At 49.2% G+C, this 17,026-nt stretch overlaps 1 protein-coding gene across 1 annotated transcript in view; it reads right to left on the bottom strand.

Moving 5' to 3' along the window:
* KCNJ3 (potassium voltage-gated channel subfamily J member 3) overlaps window positions 26–17,026 on the bottom strand; it is a 33,768-nt gene continuing 16,767 nt past the window's right edge. Inside the window, exon 3 of the mRNA XM_021399123.1 lies at window positions 26–3,164. Coding sequence (XP_021254798.1) covers window positions 2,581–3,164 — 584 coding nt within the window. The 3' untranslated portion in view covers window positions 26–2,580. The remainder of the gene's footprint in view (window positions 3,165–17,026) is intronic.

Genomic DNA, 17,026 nt, shown 5'->3' with positions numbered 1-17,026 from the left:
ACAAACACCCAGCACATCACCAAAGTGAACAATTCTCAAAGTTTAATACAGCTGTAGATAAAACTGAGCTTGCAGTATTAATGAATACAAGAGTTTGTTTTGTATAATTCAGGTAAACTTGTACATTTATACAGTTATAGAGTGCATGCCAGAAAATGCATTTAGTTTATTCTAATTCAAATATGTACAATTTACAATATAATTCAAGCATAAATTCAGCAGTAGAGAACACAGACCGGCTGTGCAGTCCAACAAACAGACACACTTCTCTTAGCACAAGCCTTAGGGCTGGGTGAAAACGTTCAGGAAAAACAGAAAAGGCCACACCAGTAAGAATGAAATGTTAACCAGAAATAACTTCCTGAACCCAATAACCAAAGGCAGTTACCAATCATCCAGGTTTTTACTTTCACTCTTAGTGACAGAAGACACGTGTATTTTAGCCTCAACATACATCATACATTGCGATACAAGCCACAAGCCTCAGAAAACCTGTGTGCAACAAGGACAGGCAAATTACTTAAGATGTTGAATGAGCTATCACCTTTAGTATTTCATAATGGCATTAATTGAACAAACACAAGAACACTCTCCTGGTGAGACCCAGCACCTTGCCCCCACTCGGGCTGCTGGCTCGCTGCTCCCGGTCAGCCCTTTACATTCAGTTTGTGCAGCACAGGGACATAGCTGGGGACACTCCAAGGCTCTTAGTATGGGGGGGTACGTTGGCTGTCCATATGGAGGCCTGGGTGCAGGGGGCTGACCCATAGGCCTGCTGTGCCAGGAGGGGCTGCAGGGCAGTAGGCTGCCCCAAGCACGATGGGTGCCCCATCCCTGGAGATGCCAAGGCCAGAGATGGGGCAGCCTGAGCAGGTAGGGGGGCAGCCAGCCCATGGCAGGACCATCTTTAAGGTCCCCTCCAACCTAAGCCATTCTATGGTTCTACAACTTGTAGAACCATCACGCTGATTCAGTGTCCCCGGCTTTCTGGTTTGGATTGGAGGTGACATATTTACTGTTGACACCTGACCATTGTATGTGGCCATTTTCACGTGGCACAGAAGTCTGCTGTAGTTTACAAGATGGCCTGAACAAGTGTTAGCAAATAGGGGAAAAATGTTCAGAGCTTACCTTGCAACGTTGGAAGTCTGCTCATCACTCGTTCAGCGCACAGCGTCAGCACACAGGGAGCTACACACACAGTTCCCTTTAACAATAATGTGCAAAGTATTTCAGTACGGCCAAAGGTGTAAGAAGCGTGCAGTGCCACTCAAAAATCATCATAAACAATGGAAAAAACCTTTAGTTGGTAGAAAGCCTGGGAGTGCACAGCTGATCGAGCACACAGGGCAACTTCCAGGCCAAGCACGGAGTCCCTGTGGAGTCTGAGCCAACCCTTCCAGCAATACTGCATGTCTCAGCTCTCACCCCATGGCACCACTTCTACCAAAACCAAACTACTGTTTCCCAATGAAACAGGTGCTGGGGCACAGCAGCAGAGAGGGAGTAAAACAGGATTAAAAAACCCAAAAACCACGCACAGCCACGGGAGGATACCAAACCAAACATTTACACCAAGTATTACTCATTTCAAAACCCACAGGGTCAACCTCGGTTAGCGCGTGTTCTCACCACAGAGAAAGCAGTACAGGGATCACCTTGGGACTCAGCAGCTCTCACAGCTCTGGCTGCAAGGTGTGGGCTCACAGAACCACCGCTGGGACCTGGGTTTGCAGGATGGGGCTTCAGAGTAAGGGAGAGCAAAGCCCTGGCACCACAGGGGCTCAGGGGGAGCCTGGCTCTGCTCCACAACAGGAGCCTGCCTGACTTCAAGGACAACTGAACAACACAACTGCTGTCATCGTCAGCTGTCCTGAGAAACCAAGCATGTTGTCTGTTTATTGTACAGAGACAGAATTCTTTCAAAAGTTCAATTGTTTTTTCTAATTTTACCTCAAGTGCGAATTTTACCCATTCCTTTATCGTTTTGCCAAGCCTTATTGATAGAAGCTTCCTTTCTCAATTTTTTTCCAGCAGTCTAGAGGCAGGAAAAGAAAACCCAAGAAGAACTTAAAGCAAAATGGAAACCAGCAGTTAGTTAGCTTAAGGCCAGCAGATTTGGTGTGAGGAATTAACTAATACACTTCCTTTTAAGAAAGAAAAGGCGTGCACCGTAACTACTTCGAACGAAACATCGCAACCCACGTCAGAAGAAAAGAAAACGAACTCAAAGTAGAACTTAACTTACCCTGAAAGTTACCCACGCGCATGTTTGACCTACTACCGACTCTTAAGAAATACGGGGGAACGGAACGCCCCTCGATGCGTTTTTTTTTTTTTCAGAATATACAGTATAAATATAGTAGGAGCCATGCCAGAAAACTAGATGCAAGGATTGCACACTATTATTGCATGCGCGTCGTGGTTCTACATGCCGGGGGCGGCCGGCTCTGTTGGCCCCCGGGGCAGCGCGGCCTGCTGGTTGCGCCCACCACCGCCGGGCACGGAGCCACGTGCGGCCCTGTCGGGGCCTTCCTCCCGCACCGCGCCTGCTGGAGCAGTCCGGCCTCGGTAGCCGGGTTATGTGAAGCGATCGGAATTCATTTTTCTCAGTTTCGGAGGAAGGTTCCCTTCCATCCGGCCGCCGCCCGACAGTTTCTGGAGCTTGGGCGGCAAGTCGGCCACGGACTGGCTCATGGGATCCGACATCATCTTGGTGGCTTTGGACACCAGTTTCTCTTCCGAATTCCCAGGGACCGAGCTGATCCGCTGCAGTTTCATGGGCAAATCGCCCATGCTGTAGGCCTTCTCGGAGGTGGTGGAGCTCATCCTGAGGAGTTTTTTGGGGAAGTCTTCCCTTCCGGTTATTTTCTGCAGTTTGGAAGGTAGTTTTATGCCAACCTCATCGAGACCATCCAGGCACTCCACCGAGTTATTCCTCTCCTTGCTGTTGCTGACAGCGGGCGCTATCAGGGGCGAGGACATGAGCAGCATCTCCTCCTGCTCCTTCACGCTGTACGGCGGCGTGGGGACCTCGAACGTCGCGTGGAACTGCGAGTAGTCGACTTTGAAGAACCCTTCTTCCAAGGAAATAACCGGGAAGAAGCGATGGCCCCAGAGCACCTCATCCTCGGTGTAGGATGTCCTGGCCTGGCACGTCATCCCTGCAAGAAGCAAGGGAGAAAAGCGCATCCGTTACGCGGCATTTTGGAAGCACACAAAGCTCGGAGGCTTTTGTATGTTTCAAAGAAACAAGATTTTATGTTTTTAAACGTATAAAAGAAAAGGCATTGGCATGTCTGCCACTTTCATACAGTTACTATTAAATTGTCATCCTCGATGGGAGAGGAGCTGAAAATAGAGCAAGGGATGTGCCTGTATGAATAATTCATGTCTGTTCTTACGGCCACTTCTGAAGGCTCTGCTGATGAAGGCAAAACACGAGCTATCTTGATAGCCCCGGGACTGAACTAGCAGGAGCTGCTAACTCGAATGTGAACTTGGACTTGTGATATTAAAGGACAACTTGGCTGCTCCACATACTCACCATATTCACTAAAGCACACAAAACCAGTCCCCATGCTTTATGTGTCACCAAATGAACCAAGCCCATCCTGGTGCACTGCAGTCCACCAGAAAGCAGTAAGCATGGGCTATGAAATGCATTGATTTCTCTTTAAGTGCTTCCCTGGCAACCTGCCCACAGATACAGAGCGATCTGGCTGAGATTAAAGGTTCCAGGGGTTAGCACAGACAATAAATATGGCCAAAGGGCCTGACACAGCCCTTGCCTTTCCTTCTCCCCCTGCCTCTCACCTGCACATGGCTCCTTCTCCTCCTCTAGACTGCCAGCCCCTGGCTGCCTGCCTGACCTCAAGAACCAGAGGGAAGCAGTGACCAGGGCAGCTGGAGGCTTCCAGAATAAGTGTGTTGGGTTTTCTTGTCTTTATTTTCCAAATGGCATCCAGAGCAATCTAGAAATACAGCTACACAGCCATTTCATCCAACAGTTATAGAATCATAGAATATACCCCAAGTTGGAAGGGACCTGTGAGGGTCATCAAGTCCAACTCCCGGTGTAACAAGCTGACAAAATGACAACTTATTTTCAGAACATTAAATATGCCTGGACAAACACACCCTCTGCCTAGCTGGCAGCAATGCCTTAAAGTCAGGAGCAAGCTAAAGGAAACTTTGGAAAGCACACGAAATACACTAGCAGGGCTGAAGGAAAGGGGAGCAGGGCACGAACACCCATCTGATGACAAACAGCCAGAGAAGTAAAATGTTATTACGCTTCATGTTATTGCTATCAGAATGAAAGTTTTACCTTTGAGTAGAAGTTTCTACTGCTAATACCCCCGGGCATTTCACAGGACACAAACCACACAGTTTCCCATTCTAGCTCATAGCAGAAAGATGTGAACCTGGGGAGGGTTTTGCCCTGGGTGCACCCTCACTGCCCACAGTGCTAATAAATACCTCTGCTAGTGCAGCATTCAAAACCAGCCCATCCCTCCTGTTACAATAGTCACCGATAGGATGGTACTTGATGCCTCACGATGCATTTTCACCCAGTTGCCCTCTGTTTCCATTTTCTTTATGAAGTAGAAGCAAGCGCATACCTAATAGGTTTAGAAACAAATCAGTAATTTTTACAAAAAGTAATTACAGCGAGTACTTCTGCCATCTGCAGCCTTTATCCTGTTCATTAGCTGAACCTACGCAGGGAAAGCACGGCCCTTTCCCCTCTGCTCCCCCAGACCTGACTCCAAGGGAGCCCTCATTAGGGCCGAGTGCTTCCAGCGATGCATGCACGTGGCAGAGCAGCGCTCAGAGCTGCCCGCAGAGCAAGGGCTGCTTGACTCCATGACCTGTGCTTTAGATGGCAAATGACTTCAAATGCGACTCTCTCTTACTAGAACAGTTGGTGAAGGACGATGCAACCATGCTGATGGTGCATGAGGCTGGACCTGTGCCGCAGGGCTGCATCACAGGATCAGAGAATCACAGAACCATGGAATCTCTGAGGTTGGAAAACAGCTCTGAGACCGCCCAGGCCCAACCCCAGCCACCCCCACCATGCCCACATCCCTCAGTGCCACATCCCCACGGCTCTGGGACACCTCCAGGGATGGTGACCCCCCTTCCCCGGGCAGCTGTGCCAGTGCCTGACCGCTCTTTGGAGAAGGAATTGTTCCTAACATCCAACCTAAGCTTCCATGCTCCAGGCTGCCCCATGCTGCAGGGTGCTCTGCTGCACTGTGCTCCAGGCTGCCTCCTGCTGCAGGGCTGTTTTGCAAGAAAATCCATGTTTTCTTGCATCGATGCAACCCTTTGGAAGCTCATCTGTGGGAGAAATATTTGCAGGTACATCATTTTTTTTTTCTTCAAGTTCAATGTATCCTATCCACTAACAAACTCAAGGTTGCAAATTATTCAGTAGTCCCTGAGAGGAGCTGCAGCTACTGACACACTTGTCGGCACGGGAATAACTGTCACGCTAAGCAGAAGATGCTAGGAGGTGCTGAACGTGCTCTGTTTAGGCACCGGACGAGAAATCAATTCTCAGATTTTCCTTCAGCTCCACTGCATTGCCCTGCTCTCCCTCCCCTTGCCGTGCCCTTAGCAAATTCCTCATGGCAGAATCCTATGAGCGTGGCAGTGCCTATTGCCAAGCAGTCAGCCCGTGCTCAATACATGCCAGGTATGGAAAAGCCATTTCTCTGCCACCAACAGCAAGAGTCAAACTCCAACAGCAAGAGAGGGGAGGGCAAGGCACCAAGCAGACAACAGCAGGGCAGGGAACCTCACCTCCCTCCCCACTTCATGATGAATGCCAGTTCAAACAGCACATCCAAATGGGAGAACACCAAATCTCAAAGCAATGTTATTTCCAGGCTTTCCCATAGGAGCGCTGCTGCAGATGGCAGCCCTTCTGGACAACCACCTCCGTACTGTTTTCTACATCTCCCTATGTAATCTGTGCTCAGCTATGAGTAGCCCTGCTATCTTATAGCAGGTGTAGCTCCTTCTACTCCCACCAAGCCAACCAGGTCCCGGCACCAGGCTCATGGGCTCTGCTCTCCCTCTGTTCAAAGAATCATTGCAGTTGAAAAAGACCTCTAAAATCATCCAGTCTGTCATTACAGAAGGTTATTTTTCCCAAGGAGTTATACATCAGCAGGTACGATGCTGACAGATCCTTCCACGCCTTCATCACGTTAATGGGCTGGTTAAATTTTTTTACCAAGTTGCCTATATTATTAATATTCATTTGCAGTATAAAATTTAAACACTCTTTTGGAATAAACGCTCCGTATGCTGCACATCTCGTTACGAAGCCATCCATTTGTCAAAGGAAAAGGTTGAGATGCGTGGCATTCATCACTCCAAAGGCAGGCTTCCACCACAAAGTGCTCTTCAGGGCTGTTAGCAGCCGCTGATTGCAATGCACATTAGCAAAGCTCTAGCTGAATAAAATCGCAATAACGTACCTGAAAAATAGGTACAAATGTCTAATAAGAAAGCCTCTATTATTTCAAAAACACGGGATGCAATAACATTATTCACAGTGCCAGAGGGAAGAGATTGCCAAACAGAAGCTGTTCTTCTGCTAGCAAAACACATTATTTTGGCTGATACACTGCGTGCTCACAAATCCAAATCCAGGGAATTCTGGACCACTTTGCTTAGGACTGTCCTGCAGTGTTTCCAGCAGAAGCTGGGGCTGCCATTCCTCCTCCCACCTATGCTGACAGTGCCATGCGTGCTCCTCTTCCACCCCAGCAGCCGTGCAGCGATGTGCAGCACCCAACCCCCTGCCCCTCCACCACCACAGACACTGGAGGCTGCAGAGCTGAACCCCATGGGATGCAATTGGGAGTGGTGCTGCTGGGGGCAGCCCCCCGCCTATGTGCTCTGTGCTCATCTGGTTACACTGGGATAGCCCAGCCATGCATATCTAAGAACATTTTCCATCACTATCATTGAATAAAGTATAGCAGAGCTGCTCTCCATGCCAAGTATGGGTTAAACCGGTGAACTCTGAGATTTATCTGAAGACTTTTTTTTAAATAACCATGCCTTTTCCTTTCATCATTCGCACTGTCTGAAGCAAGTGCTATCATTGCAGAAAAATGCATCTATCTGCCATATTATAAGTTATTAATTACAAGTTATTATTTCTAATGAGGTAGAACATTCGCTGTTCCTCAAGCCCTGGCCAGGCTGAAGAAGCAAACGCAATTAGCTCCGCTGAGCCAGGCAGCAGCTCTTCCAGCCTTTGTTTTCCTGTCTGTGGCTCCAGCAGCTCAGCTCCCCATCCCAGCTCCAGCAAGCACAGCGGGCCACAGCAGTGCCACCACTGAGGGCACAGCTGGCAGGAGGGGAGCTCCCAGCACAGCTCCCAGCCACCCAGCGAGAGGGCAGAATCCCTCGGCATCCGAAATCCCAGTCATTAAGATCCTTATCCCGATAGCTTCAAGCTTTGCTACGGGATCAGGCTGGTTCCACCACAGAGCAGTGCCATCCCCAAGGACTGCAGTTGTTGTCACCAAATCCCCAGATCCAGATGAGCCTCGCACCATTGCCTGTGCCTGTCGTGTGTCCCCACCGCCACGATGACAGCTGACTGCTGGACTTCGTGGGGGGCCGATGGAGGACAAAAACCCTGCAAAAAGCTAATTCTATCTGCAGTAACCCTCAAGTTATTTCTAAAGTTCCCACATGGAGATGGCCGTATCCAGGCAACTCCTGGAACTCACAACACGCAGCCCTGCAAACCATGACATGCTGCCATTTCTCTTTCTCTTGGGTCCCGTGCATTAAAACTGATTTAGCATCGCAATCTGAGGCCATGAAGGCAATGCAAGGGGAGAAACCTGATGTGCAGCTTGACATAACGATACACTGTGCTCCATGCTGCGCTCCCACAGGAGCGAGGGAAAATCAGCAGCTCCAGCAGGAGAGAGGCGCACGACTTCCACAGAAATCTTTTTCTTGGGCTTCCAAGATGGCAGAGAAGGGAAATGGAGGCTTTTTGGAAACCAAGGGAACAACAAGCTGGTTGGCAGCGCATTTAGCACAATATCCCGATGGGAACATCTGGCCGCCGAGCCTCTCTCTGCCTCAAATGAAAACGAATGGCTGAATTCTGCAATAAGACAGAAAACGGCTACCCAAAACGTGAGGGCAGAAACAATTCAGCCAAACCCGGAGTGATGGATGCTCTCAGGCTCTTCCTCCCAGTGTTTGCTGCAGCATTACTTTTTAATGCAACTTAAAATGACAAGCTGCGCCACGCATAGCCGAGAAACACAGCCCAATTTCTACCCTGACAGCAAGCGCGGTGTCTAAACCCTAATAGTCCCCATCTATTTCGAAAGAGCAGCTATTTTTAGCACCGGCGTTCCTCCACTGTAATTTCAGGATACATTTTTTATTAACGTGGGCCATCGTTGGAAGTGCCATAAAACTTTGTCAATTTGCAGCTGGCAGCCCCGGCCGCTGCCTGGCTTAATGCTGGATTTATGGCACGGCGCTTCTGCAACCTGATTTTCCTTAATGGAGGAGAGGCGGGCAGACACCGTGCCACCTTCACATGTTTAATAGCTTTGATTATTTTAAAATAATGTTTCAATTAAACCACCTTTTCTAAACAGGAAAAAAAAAATGGCATTTCATAGAACCATAGAATCGTTAAGGTTGGAGAAGCCCTCTCAGATCCCCATGTCCAAGCCCACCCCACCATGCCCATTGCCACATCCCCACGGCTCTGGGATGCCCCCAGGGACTGTGCTCCTGACTCCCTGGGCAGCTGTGCCAGTGCCCGACTGCTCTTTGGAGAAGGAATTGTTCCTCATATCCAACAAATTTCCTCAAAGGCGCTGCTGCAGGAGGGCAGCTGTCAGCTCCTCCCCATCCTTTGGCCGTGCCCAAAGCCCCAGAATCCGTGTGCCATGGAGCCAGGGGAGGACAGCAGAGGGGTGAGGTTGCAGCTACAAAGAAAACGTTCGGATCCTGGTAGCTCTGCACCACATGATTTTTTTTTCCTCTCCGTAGCAAGGAAGCAGACAGGCTGCCCGGTTTGTCCTTTTAGATCCACTCCGCTTTCTCAGATGGCAGCACAAGTGGGACGCGGCGATGGACAGGGCGCTGGCACATCCCCCGTGGCACAGCACGCCCTGCCTCCGAATTTCAACCCACAGCAGGCTTTTCGTAGAACACTTAACGTTTAACCACCATCTATCCCGGAAATCTATAAATCCCGCGAGCGAAAGGAGGTCAGAGATCAAACGAGGGAAGCACGTATGCAAAGAGGGAACAAAGGGAGCGGGGGGAATCGAGGAACAAAACGCACGCATTTATGCGAGAGTCAGACATCACTCTCATGCTAAACATTTTAATTTCTCATCGCGCTGAATAGCAAACGCAGGCTGCTGCCTTGCTGCCCGATTTAGATGCGTTGTTTATGCTCTGGCACTATAAATACCTCCCGGCTCGTTCAGGCTGTGCTCTTCTCCCAGCAGCTATCTATCTATCTCCACGCTTAAAAAGCGCTGGTGACAGCCAGGGTATTTTTCTATCAGCTACTCCTCCTAGGGCAGTTTTTAAATCAGCGAGGCACGCACAGCTCTCTGACACCTTGCCTCGATGCATACCAGGACCGCAGCCAGCTGTGACTAGCATGTGCTCTATGGGGCACTGAGAGCGTCACATAACCTGTGTGACAAAGCCCAGCCCTGCTGCACACAGCCACGCTGCTCCATGTAACTCCTGAATGCACAGTTAACGCAGTGACAGCAATATATGCTACCTAAGATTCTAGCCTGGTATCTTTCATATGAATATATTATTTTTAACACGCAAAAAACCATGTTATTTTGGAAGAGTAACCTGTTTCCTCCCTTCTCCGTGCAGGAGTGAGTCAGGGCTGACTTCAGCCCTCCAGCCCCTCTCTTGGAGCAGCTCTCTCTGCAGAGCCATCTGCTGCACGCTGCTGCTCGCATGCTCCCCACCTACCAGCACTGAGATGGCAGCGCTTACTGCCCTGCACCGCACACAGCAAAGCGCTCTGCAGAGCCCCTTGCAGTCTGAATGTTCAGTGCTCCCAGCCCCTGGGCAGCTCTCCCCATGCTCGTAGCTGTAAATCTTTCCAAAAGAAGCATGGTGCTGACAGCAGACCCCAGGCCAGCAGCAGGCTGGGAGGAAGGGGGATGCTGCATCGTTCTCCTCCGGGCCCAGCCAAACCGCAGTGGTTTTGTTTGCAGCACAATGTACCTGTGTGTTTGGGCAAGCCGTGGAGAAAGGGTCGCTTTGTGAAATCAGAACAAAACCGTTGGTGAGCAGTGGATGCAGCAGGAACATATACAGCTTAAAGGAAACATAGGAGCAGGCTGCCAATTCACCACAAAAGGAAAGAATTTGAAAACCAGTTGAAAACAAATTATCTACTTTGAATGAGAACATTTTAGTTATGAGATAAGCAACACAAACACGAGGCCCGGCAGTTCCCTTGGAATACACAGTTCCGTCAGCAGTCCCATGCTCCTCCAACACCCACCAGACCATATGTTGCTCAGCACCAAAATAAGGCTCTTCCATCCTCAGGGCTTTAACAAGTCTGAAGGAGTATCATACATCACAGACTGCCTTCCTGGGATGGAGAACTGTGTCTTCACACGGAAAAGCACCAGTGCTATGCAGCACACATACACAGCTGGTGCATTTGGGTCTCTGGTCCAGCAGATGCCTCTGGGCTGCTGTGCGCATGCAGGAGATGCGAGGACCCAGCAGAGTCATCCCCAGGCAGACAGCAGCTCCTGGGGATGCTGGGGGCTCACCTAGACACACCCCAAATTTGGCAAGCAGTCCATAAGCAATGCTGCTGAAAACAGTGTACCATGTTGAGTAGAAGCAACAAGAGGATGAAATACAACATGGAGCTATGTTTGAAAGTAAATGTTCCCTATGTGGTGGTGTTGGTCTGACATATGTATTAATTCGGTGAACATCTTCACAACACAAAACACTGAAGGGCAACCTGTTCACACCCAGAAGTGCTTCAAATGATGCTGCAGCGTGCTGCTGTGACTTGTCGTCCTGACCTGCATCCCCATGGCTGCTTCCCACAGGACACTCAGCGTGAGGCACCCAGAATGACCGTCAGCCTCCCACAAAAGAGGGGAAATCTGGTTTACCATCCCCTCTTGGTGTACTAGCATTTACAATTGTGACTATGACTGGCAGCCCCAGTACTCATACACACCTCATATGTATCTTAGAGCTAGATCCAGTAAAGGATGGGGTCTCAGCTGCTGGAAGCCAAATACAGGCAGAATAGGGATCAAATAACCTCTGGCATCAGGCAAGGGGCTGCCTGCTGCAAATGGATGGCAAATTCCTGGGGAATGGGATTGCCCAAGGCCAGCCCCTCCTTGACCCACAGCTGCAATCCTCCCTTGGAGGTGATGACTGGTATTTATCATCAGCACCCATCACTGGCTTCTGTCATTGGCATCCATCATCAGCATAGCCAGGGCTTGGGAGGGGAGGAGAGGGAGGTTGGAAGCAGGGAGATCCAACTCCTGCCATACCCCCAGCACCACAAGCGCAGTGCTTTGGGGGCAGCCCTGGTCTGGTAGGCCCAGCCTCTTGGGGGAACACGCTGTATCTCTCTGCTGCACAAATACCTGCTGGCATTACTCTTAGAGCAGCTCTTCTGTCTGCAGCTACTTCACCACGGCCGCCCACTGCGAGAGTGCCTGCTTTGCACTTGAAACACTCCCAGTCGCCAGCTCCATCACCAGCATCTCCTCATGTATACAGCTCGTGTCATGTATTTAAAATTAATTTGCAGTGCTTAACACAAGATCCCTTGAACTAAACATAGCATTTGCCGCAGCATCTTCAGTTTTAGCTGACAAACATTTCTTGCAAACATGTCAGGCACACAGAGTTTCCCAAGAAATAGATGCTTGAACGTTGTCAGTTCTGGGTGAAATGAGTATTTTGATAATCTCTTTGATAATCCCGGGGCTATAAAAGCATCTTCAGGAAGACAGGCTCTCCCCACTGCACCACATCTATATACATAGCACATATGTGTAGCAAGCAAGTTATGTCTTTGGGATGGGGGTGGAAAGCCCTCATATGATCCCTGTGGCTCCTGCCAGACCACGGCCTTCCCACCACACATCCCAGGCTTCATTTCTTTGCCATGCAATATCAAGCACAAGGCCATGTTTACCCACAGTTTTATTACTGGACACAGTGAAGAAATCTCTGTTTTGTTGCTGAAATAACAGGGTGAGAATGTGTTGCTCACATTCCTGAGCCCACGCATTGGTGAGCAATGCCCTGCCCATGGATGTGGAGCTCTGAGCTGATGTGGTCTTGCAGGTAACTATGAGGACGTGAGTGCCAGCAGGAACTGCCTGTGCTGCTCCATAATGACAAGAATTACACCTAATTACAGCAAAGCCACAAGAGCAATATTGGTCACACACTTCCAGAAGCAGTCAGTGAGAAAAGCATCGGATGCCCCAATAGGAATGCTGCTCCGTGGGACACCAGCACCCATTTGGGTGCTCACCAAAAATATGCACTTTTAGGAAGTGCCGTTGCTGCCGGCAGTACCCACAGAAAACACACACACCCTTCAGCACCAGCTACTGGGAATTCAACAGCTTTACCTTCCGTAAGAGCCACGACAAAGCCCCAGATGCCCAGTGGGATGTAATTGAGTTTTATTCTTCACATTTGACCGCAAAGAGCGGTACAATAAGCGGCTTGTTATTGCGGGCTTCCAGCCTTTGGCTGCTGGGCTCACGCATCACGAATGTCACCAGCTGAGGAAACCCATGTGCTGATGGCTGGCCCTGCCCCTCAGCCTGAGCAGCTGGGCAAGACAAGGTGCATTGCTTGGAAAAACCACAGCACTGCTTCACCTCCCAGATCCTCTCTGGAAGGAGCGTGGGCCTTACAGCTGGTACCACCGAGATGCCAGGCCCACAGGACAACACTGCGGGCTCTCTCAGTGACATATCTCCACAGCTGGTCTTTGCAGAAACGGCCTGGTGTTGGCAGCCCCAGATGAACCACGGGCTGAGGCCCAGCACCGAGCGCTGACCTCGAGCTGCCCTGCAGGCCCAGCCCCAGGCTGCCCCCCAGAAACACGGCCCCACTGACCCTCCACACAAGGACACAAAGGCACCCAAGAGGCCAGCAGAAGGCCACCTCGGGGCATGGCCCAGGCCAGGGCCTCAGGGAGCACAGCCTGGTCCTGGAGGATGAGCATTTCTCCTGGCTATAGCACAGCATCCCCCGCCACCTCCCCTGCTCCCTCCACTAAACCCAAACTCTTAAGAAGCCTCGTCACGCATTCAGTAACTTTGCATTATGTTATCCCTTTGGTAATACATCTGGCTGATCTCTTCTTACTTGTATTTCTTACTACCAGATATATTTCAGAGCTGTCCCTTCATTCACGGTATCACCAAACCTCTGTCGTATTAAAACAAACATAAAAATCCCAAACTAAAACAGGCCCAACATTTCCTGGCGGGAAGGCCGGGCAGGCAGATAAGACTCCAACTTATTGAATCCTGCTTTCTTCATATGGCCCATCTGCCACTATGGTTTACATACAAAGCATCTAGAATATAATATAGCAGAAAATAATTTCCTGCAGCGTGCATAGGAGAGAGACTATTACAGCAGTCAGCAAAGGTTAATTAGTGACAATATATATTGCACTGTGATGTCACGCAGCATACTTGCTATTCCCATGCGTTCCCTCAGAGAGTAAACAAGACAACTCAAAGCTGTGCTGTACAAATTACTATATGCCCATGAGGAGCTTCTAATTTTACATATAAACCCATTCCCCTACATGCAAATTGCACCAATGCTAACTCTCACCCCATACCCAAAGGCCAGTTTAAAATCTTGTTGCCGGGGGACCTTTCTGACACCAGAGGGGAAAAGAATACAACTCTCCTTTCTGAAAATTTCAGAACGCAGACAGCGTTTTTGATGTTTCCTTGTGAAAGCTGTATGGCCTTCCTTTTAGCTTCCAATCCCACATTTCAGCTGGGCTGCAGAAATGCCTCTGTGCAGCACGTGCAGAAGGAGCTAACCTGAAGTGCTCTGAGGGGCTCAGGTGGCAGCTGCCCCCAAGACCTCTGCTCAAAGCCAAGAAGAGCGGTCATCAGTTTCCATCACTTTTTAAAGCTTTAGAGTAAGTGTTAAATATAAGATAAATCCAAGAAACTACTGAGAAGATCTTTAATGGATATATACAAATCTTTAGAAGTTTATCCAAGCTAAATATTTCTCCTAAGTCAAAGATTTGCTAATTATTTCCCTAAATATCTGATTTCATGCTGACACAAAGAAAAAGGTACTGGGAAAATCTGTCCATTGACTTTTTGCCTCATCACCAGGGTGAGAGACCCCTCACTATAGCGAAAATACACCCCGAATGTATATACAAATATGCTCCCATCCATCAGAAGACCCATCTCTATCACAAGAACAATGTCTCAGGTCACGGGGTGTCATGCTCAGCGTGTACCCCAAGCAAGAGTTCAAGAAGCACCTGGACACCGCTCTCAGACACATGGTTTTATTTTTGGGTGGTCCTTTGTGGAGCCAGGAGTTGGACTTGATGGTCCTTGTGGGTCTCACCCGGCTCAGGATATTCTATGATTCTAAATCCCACAGTAAGAGCCGTGCCCCTATGCAGCTGATAGGCACTGACCCTGACCCCACATTTCTGAGCAGGATTAAGCAATGCTGCCAGGCAGGGAGGGCTGGGAAGTCACAGATTCATTTGTTGGGGAGCACACAGATCAACAAGTTTCATATGCAAGTCCCTTCTCATCAGGCAGAACTGAGGCACTAAATGGGAGGAGAAAAAAATAATACAGTTTACGAGCTTTTCTAAGTGCAGACTCGCCAGATTTTGATATAAATGTGGTTCTCCGCAATCTCCGCATCTGCCCAGACACAAGCCCTGCCCCATACCACACCACCACGGAACAAGGAATGTGCATGAGTCCCTGCTCATCACCTGCAGGTGCATCATTCCAGCACCTTCCTTACCTCCCATTCCCAGGAGCACACCTGGAGCCCCCAGGCAGCCACCCCGAGCCATACCTAGGCCGGTCCCTGCTCCGTGCTCACCAGCAGCTGAGCAGCACTGGATGCCATGCTACACTACCTGAACATCATTAATTATTTTGTTTGTGTTTACTGATGTTCTCAGGTTGATCTGTTCAGTGCTAATGAGGCATTTATTCTCAATTAGAAGCCTCTTGCAGAAGTGAGCCGTAATTCCAGTGAGTTTTGCAGATGAATTAATTACAATGTGAGCACTCAGCCTTCTGCTGGTGCCTCTGCTCTGCTCTGAGCACTGAGCTCCTGTGAACAACAGCGTTTTGAGGAAAAATAGGTCCACTTTTTTGTTCTGTATGAGGTACATAGTATAAGGCATCACACGTATTTCCCCCAGCTTTAAAATCTACCTGGCCCTGGCTGCTGAGCGGTGCTGCGAGAAGCAGCCACGAGCAGAGAACTCCTGCACTGCAATGCCTGCTCAAAAAGAAATATTAAATATAAATCTGTGCTATTTCATCACGCAACATTAAGTCAGCAATGTTCCACTGTGGGAAATTTCATCCCCATTACTGCGTGCCGCGTGAATTTAAAGCATCTGCAGTATAATGAGAAGATGAAACAAGCTACAGCAAAATGCTGGGAATATGCTTAGCGCTACAATTTGTGCCCGTTAGATGATTGCATCTAATAGATGTGAGGCGTCACGCTAAAAAATATAAAGGCAAAAAAGAATGAATAATTGATAGAGCTCCAAGGGGAAGTTTGAAGATATCTATATTTAGAGAGGAAGCCTCCCAGGCCTGCTTTCTCTGTGCTCCTTGCGCTCCAGGTGCCCGCAGCCAGGGTGGGTGCGAGCAGGGCTGAGCCCCACAGGCACCTACCCTGCCTGCAGAATGGTGCCACATTTCCCATAGCTGCCAGCAATGCACAGCTCTGACTACAAACAATGTGCAATCTCCTTCTCCTTCTGCCAGAGCCCTGCTCCTCAGCAAGCTCCCAGGCACCCCAAGGCAAGGGGAAAATGTTCAGCTAGCTCCAGAGGACACTGTCAGCTCCAGCCTTTTCCCTGCCAAGCTTTTGTAATATAGCCACTGGCAGTTCCAAGAGCTCCATGTCCCATTCTGAGCTGAGAAAGAATCATAGAATCACAAAATGGTTGGGCTGGAAGGAACCTTACAGATCATGGAATAATAGAACAGTTGTGTTGGAAAGGACCTTAACAATTGTAGAACCATAGAATTGTTGGGTTGGAAGGGACCTGAAAGATCACAAAACCATAGAATAGTGGTGTTGGAAGGGACCTTTTAAAGATCATCCAGTTCCAACCCCTGTCAAGGAAGCAAACTGTTACAGGGAAGCTGAGAACCTAGAGACAAGAAACCAAGAAGAAAATGCACCTAATTACTGCGCTTCAGAAGCTGGCGAAGAAGCAAAACCCATGAGATATCCTTGGCTTTGTCATGTCATGATGCAAAGTAGGTGCTTACATGCAAAACATTGGGAAGCATTTAATAATTCAAGCAAGACAAAACATTCAGCTGCTCCGGTACAGAGGGAACTGCCAAGGAAGCCTCCTGGCCCACGCACAGGGACACAGGCTCTGCAGAAGCTGCCATGTGACACCCATCCTGCCACACATCAGATATGAGCCCTGCATCATGCCCTGGGTGAGGGCAGAAAAACCAAAACCTCAGAGCATGCTCAAGGTTGTTTTTTTTATTCTCCTGCTGTCGTAGCCTTGTGTGTTTAAGCTCCCCCTGGAAACTCAAAAAACAATGAGAAGAAACATCCCCACCCCAATCTCAACATGGCTCTTTCACCAACCACATAAAATAAGGGAGGCAGCCCATAATGCTCAGCAACCCACCATTTTTTTCCTGAGATCTGGAACTCAGGTAAACGT

Source organism: Numida meleagris, chromosome 5 (assembly GCF_002078875.1).
Source record: "Numida meleagris isolate 19003 breed g44 Domestic line chromosome 5, NumMel1.0, whole genome shotgun sequence".
Classification (NCBI taxonomy): Eukaryota; Metazoa; Chordata; class Aves; order Galliformes; family Numididae; genus Numida; species Numida meleagris.
The sequence above is the reverse complement of the archived record's forward strand: the minus strand, read 5'-3'. Positions and strand labels throughout refer to the sequence as shown.